Here is a 6,210-nt window from a genome sequence, read left to right on the forward strand (position 1 = left end):
GAGTACATGATATGAAAACAAATGTAATTGTACTTTACTAATATATGAAAACAATGTAACTATTCTTTTGTAAATTCATCAAAAACGGCCATAAAAAAATCTTCAAAAACTGATTCTTAATTGTATCATGCTACAGGTTACACGGTACAACAGCAATGCGATTTTTCTTGCACTCGACCCTTTCCGAATTAGGATGACGTTAACATGGCAGTTCATTGCACAAATCAGATAATCAGTTAGCCAGGTTCCCTGTGACCGCACCGATAGCAAGGCTCACAAATCTTGTACACTAAAATTCCCATGATGCACACGGGGAAGTGAAATGGACCGACAAAATTGCTGAACTCTTACCAAGAAAAAAATGGACCCACTCAAACATGATTCGAACCTAGCTGTTGTGAAACTCAGAAAGAGAACTTGAATCCTCCGCTCTTGGCATCGGCAGCGGAATCCCAGAATGATGCTTTCTTCTTCCGAGCAGCAGCCTTCTGCTGTGCCTCCAGCTGAAGCTGATTTATCATGCCAGGGTGAGTGGCCTCGATGGCACCACAGAACTTGTCGTGCAGGTTCACTCTGTCCTTAGTCCCCGAGACAAGCTCGCTTGCATTGGGCTTCTTGAGAAAGTCAAGAACATTCAACAGATTCCTCCTGGATGTTTTGCAGGGAAAGGAAGAAGCAAATCATCATTCATAATCTAAATTTTTAAATGCAAATGGCACAAAACTTCACACATAAGTTGCATAATGCTGACAGTGTCCATGTCATAATTAGAAATGAGTCAAGAATTTTCTGCTGTATCGATGAAGAAATCTGCATTGCACACAGGTTGCTTCCCACACAAAGAACTTGGCTTCATGGTTCATTTCTAGTCTGAATCCTAAACACTAGTTCAATTTTGCGAGTTAAGGGCAATATCATGGCCCAGCAGATTTGGGTTTTTAGGTAATGTTGGGGTCCAAAAGACAATTCTGATAGATTCAACACTGAAGACACAATACTTTGAATTAAATCAAGGGGCTTTGGTGTATGAACCCATAAGTTGTACAATGACAAGGAGACCTAAATCTTTTGCAAGGCTAAAATGAGATAAAGTAATTAAGTTGAAGCTCACACGATCAACACACATATTTCCTGTGAGCAAAAATATGTTTTAGCATAGAACACCAGTGTCAGTATCGAGCACTGGAATCCCTTTTAATTCTGACTAGTTTGTGAAACGGTATGACAAAAAAAACATACCTATAGAAGAGTACAACTATATGCCAATATTGAAAAAGAAATAATTCAATACATGATTGCTTGACTGTGAACGGCAATGTATATGACATGACTGCAGAAAAAAAATGAAACAGTATGCACTGTGAAATCTAACCTGCTCACATAATTCTGGGTAATGGCAATGGACTCCTCAAGATTGATCACCAAATGCCACCACCCATTAGGCACAAAAACCACCTCCCCAGCTCGGCACACGCACTCTATGGGCCTCTTCTCCCAGGTCTTACAAGCCCCATAGAAGTTCATGAACCACTCCATGATAGATACAGGGCTGGTGACCTCAGCTCCATCTGCGCTGGGGTGGACACCTGGTGGTACAACCTCAGGTGGAAACATCACCCACTTCTTGGACCCTTTAATGATAGCATTCCATGCTGATGTCGAATTCGGGTCAACATGGAACGACGACCCTGATCCAGCTGGTCCAATGATAACCCATCTGTAATCCGGCCTCTCCTCCCCAAGAACACTGAACAGGTCCTCCCTAAAGTACACCGGCACCTCATAGTCCCTCCCCATCTCCGGCACCTTTTCTGCAAACTTGGCATCAAAGAGGTACAATGGCCTCTCCTCCTGCACATTGTCTGCATACCTGAAGTACCTATCCAGTGTCATGCTCACCGGTCCGACCGCAAACTCCTTACCTGCCGAGATCTCCAGTAGGTACTCCCTGCTCCATTTCTGCAACGCCGGCCAGCCATCAATGCACCCCTCCAGCAGCACTGGCCTGTTGGGCTCCTCGACCTCGGCGATGAACTGCTCCACGGATATGCCGCGGCGGCGCTCGATGTTGTCCCGGGCGAGCCACTCGTGCCGCATCTCCATGTTGGCGCAGAGCCAGCTCTGGAAGAGGTAGTCGGAGTAGAAGCCCCTGATCTTGAGGGCGCGCGGGGGGATGAGGTGGGGCTGGCCGCCGGAGGCCGCGGCGATGTAGGTGGTGCGCCAGGACCCGGCGAAGTCGAACGCGCCGCCGAGTTCGTCGAGGACGAAGGCGCGCCAGAGCGGGTCGTGGGCGGCCACGACGTAGAGCGCCTTGGACGCCGCCGAGAGCGCGGCGAGGTCGCGCGCTGGGAGGAGGCCCAGGACGTCGAGGAGGAGGTCGTCCGGGAGCGGGCGGAGCGCGCCGAGCCCCGCGTCCCGGAGGTTCGCGCGAGGGGTGGCCGCGAGGAAGAGGTTGCCGAGTGGCTGGACGAGGCAGCCTATGTCCCTGGAGGAGGCGGAGGCGGAGCTCTTCAGGTGGAAGGACGGGTCTCCGGCGGCGGCGAGGTGGTTCTTGGGTTTGTTCTCCTTTGGGTGATTGCGGCTGCGGTGGCGCTTGGATTTGCGCTTCCGTTGGAGGGGGAGGAGGAGGGAGTGGAAGGCCCCCGGCATGGTCGGCTCTGGCGGCGGCGGCGGTGGCGGCGGGAGGGGGAGGAGGGAGATGAGTTCGGGGGGTTAAGGTCTTGTGGAGACGGGCATGGCTAAAGGTGCCACTCGATCAGAGATGAACGGACGAGATCGCAGCGCGGTAAATTAAAAAACTGTCAGATCTTCCTAGCGAAAATACCTGCATCTTTTCAACTGTTCATGTCACTTCCTGCAGTAAAAAAAAAAATTTCATCTAGAAAAGTTAACGGTATGGATTAGGTACTAAAATGGGACAGTAAATTCTAGTAGGACCCATTTTCTGTTGAAAGATAAGTTTGAAAGCAGATAAAATTATGATATTTGTTTTGAAGTGTATTCATCCGCATTATTTTAAACAAAAAATTGATGAAACAGCGTCTGGTAGCAGGATTTGTAAAGTAAATTGACAGCAGCCTTAAATCTGATTCCATTAATTTTTCTACGCGGTGCTATAATTAGATCCCCAAATCACCTCACAACTCTATACGGATCCATTTAATTAGAAAAACAGGTGGTGGTAAAAAAAACTGTTCTCTCTCCTTCGTCGTCCTGCCATTCTCTTGGGATGGAGACCGTGGCGGAGTTCATGGAGAGGGCGTAGCTGCAGGACAGCAGGAGGAAGCAACAAACAAAGGTGATGGCGCCGATGGCAGCAGAGCATGACATGCTGCTTTAATCTCATTGTAATGCAAGGTTGAAGTGCGATGACTTTATGAATCAAAATAGAGGTGTGTCTAGAAAAACTAAAAAGACTACTAGGGAGGAAGAAAATCGATACAATATAAAAATTGAAAAAATAATTTGGTAGCTTCATGTGGATTAGATGTACACTATAAAAATATTAGATGCGATCAAATATCAAACATGGTAAATTTATTATTTTAACTTACTAATAGATTATAATGGTCAAAATACTTATGTTAACTTTAAAATTCGAAAAACTAGATAACCATGCAAAAATTTAGAAGAATGTTATTAACATGTTTACCGTGAATTAATCATGTACTTGTTTAATTGTACGTAAATTTATTGTTTAATATTTAATGGTACTAAAAAAATCAAAATAATTAATATTTTAACCATGCAAAAACTAGTCCTTGTTTAATAGGGTGATATTTTTGCAAATAGTATTGTTCAATCAATTTATTCGAATTGGAGGTACTGCTGAATTGAAGAGACTGCTAACTCCAATCAACGAATGAGGAGCTAATATGGTTTACATTATTTAACATCTATTGCATCACACCGACATTCATTTTTCCTCCTATTTCAGATTCATGGTTCGATGACATATTATCTAAAAGGAAGACTTGTGTCCACTGAAGAGGGCAACTTATCAAGGCCATCTACGTCCATAGGAAATGCAAGGTCAAATGCAGAGCCAAGTCTTTAAGTGAGGTCAAATGCTGAGATATGTGCTTAAGTGACGTCGAATGCAGAGCGAGGAATTGACCAGAAAATTTAACTCTACAACTAAAGCCAGCCTTGCTGGGGCAACAAAGGTTATTACATTTATTCTTTTTTACTTTGGTTTATAAACTAGGAGCTTTTTTACGGTGTACAATTCCACCACCTAGTGGTATAAAGTATAAACAAGATCTAACCATTCATAATTAAGGGTAATAGGGTAATTACATTAATTCCTTTGTTGATAACCAAAAACACAACATAATGGTTCAAATACATTACGCAACATCATCTAATGGAATGTTAATAACCCTCCTCTTAATGAATGTCCTTTGGTTGTGATCTCGATGTAAGTATGGAGCGTCCTCTTTAGCTAATAGGATACTTGGTCAACCTTGACTGAAAATGGAGGAAGATCATCAAACTAATCATAATCTTCTGAAATGTCAGTCTTGTCCTCAACTCCAACGATTTTTTCTTTTCCCTGGAAGAACTATGTGGCGCTTTGGCTGGTCATCTGACTTATTAGCACCCTTCCTTATTGGTTTGCTTGACATGTCCTTCACATAGAAAACTTGAGTCACGTCATTGGCTAGTACGAATGGTTTTTCTCTGTATCCAATTTTGTTGAGGTCCACTATTGTCATCCCATAGTTGTGTGTCGTTACGCCTCCTCTAGTAAGTTTCACTCATTGGCACTGAAATAGAGGGATTTTCAAAGGTCCATAGTCGAGTTCCCGTATCTTCTCAATGACACCATAGTATCTATCTTTTTTTCCATTGTTGTCTATTTCATCTATACGGACACCACTATTTTGGTTTGTGCTCTTTTGTTCTTGGGTTCTGGTGTAAAATGTGTACTCATGGCGTTTCCTCCCTAATGTGCCCTTTCCCTTCAGTCTCCCCTCATGGCATTATACAGGGACTCCAATCGAAATCAGGTCATCAATAAAGTCAACACAAAACTCAATGACCTCCTCTGTTCCATATCTTTTTGCGATGCTTCCTTCCAGACGGGCACGGCTAAGAACATACTTCTTCAAAATTGCCATAAACCTCTCGAAAGGGAACATATTGTGTAGAAATACAGGACCGAGAATAAAAATCTCTTCAACAAGGTAGACTAGAAGGTGGGTCATGATATGAAAGAAGGAAGGTGGAAAGACCATCTCAAAGCTAATAAGACATTGCACCACGTCATTCTGCAACTTTAGTAGGTTGTTTGGATGGATTGCCTTCTAAGAAATCATGTTGAGGAATGCACATAGCTTCATGATTGCCATTCTTACATTCTCTAGTAGAATACCCCTTAGTGCAATAGGCAACAATTGTGTCATCAGGACATGGTAGTCATGGACCTTTAGATTTATGAATTTCTTTTGTTTAAAATTTATTAATGCCTGTATATTCGAGGAGTAGCGTGGGACCTTGATACTATTCAAGCACTCAAACATGCTTTCCTTCTCTTCCTTGCTAAGAGTGTAACCGGCAGGATGCAAGTAATGCTCATTGTCTTTCTTTTTCGGATGTAGACCATCTCATTGTTTTATACGTTTCAGGTCCCGAAGCGCTTCAATTGTATCCTTTGCCTTTCCATATGTACCCAGGAAGCCAAGCACGTTCATGCAAAGATTTTTCATCAGGTGCATCATATCAATTGCATTACGGATCTGAAGGATTTCCCAATAAGGTAGCTCCCAAAATATAGACTTCTTCTTTCACATGGGTGCGTGTCTGTCCTCGTCGTTCGGAACAGGTTGGCTACCAGAGCCCTTGCCAAAGACTACCCTCACATCCTTTATCATAGAAAATACACATTTACCATTACAGTGAATGGGCTTAGTACGTTTTTCTTTCTCCCCTTCAAAAAGCTTCCTTTTCTTTCTTAACGGGTGCTTAGCAGGAAGAAATCAACGATGATCCGTATACACGACCTTCCTACAATGTTTCAAATACATGATGCAAGTATTATCTAAACAGTGCGTGCAGGATCGGAATCCCTTGTTTGACTATCCAGACAGATTACCAAGCGCTGGCCAATCCTTGATGGTTACAACCAACAATGCTCGTAGATTAAAAGTCTCTTTTTTTCCTCATCCCACACACGTATACCTTCTTCCTTCCATAACAGTATAAGGT

At 43.4% G+C, this 6,210-nt stretch overlaps 1 protein-coding gene across 1 annotated transcript; it reads right to left on the reverse strand.

Moving 5' to 3' along the window:
• Positions 1-91: 91 nt before the first annotated feature.
• Positions 92-2,718, reverse strand: LOC117833308 (arginine-specific demethylase JMJ22). Its single transcript, XM_034712756.2, has 2 exons — positions 1,373-2,718; positions 92-648 (listed from the first exon to the last, which is right to left on the reverse strand). The coding sequence occupies exons 1-2, from the start codon at positions 2,647-2,649 to the stop codon at positions 405-407; spliced, it is 1,521 nt and encodes a 506-aa protein (XP_034568647.1). The 5' UTR covers positions 2,650-2,718; the 3' UTR covers positions 92-404.
• Between the last annotated feature and the right edge of the window lie 3,492 nt (positions 2,719-6,210).

This window comes from Setaria viridis, chromosome 8 (assembly GCF_005286985.2).
Source record: "Setaria viridis chromosome 8, Setaria_viridis_v4.0, whole genome shotgun sequence".
NCBI classification, from domain to species: domain Eukaryota; kingdom Viridiplantae; phylum Streptophyta; class Magnoliopsida; order Poales; family Poaceae; genus Setaria; species Setaria viridis.

Coding starts and splice junctions, on each gene's coding strand:
- LOC117833308 (XM_034712756.2), bottom strand. CDS start 2,649: ATGCCGGGGGCCTTCCACTCCCTCCTCCTCCCCCTCCAACGGAAGCGC. Junction 649..1,372: donor ACCCAGAATTATGTGAGCAG/GTTAGATTTCAC, acceptor CAAAACATCCAG/GAGGAATCTGTTGAATGTTC.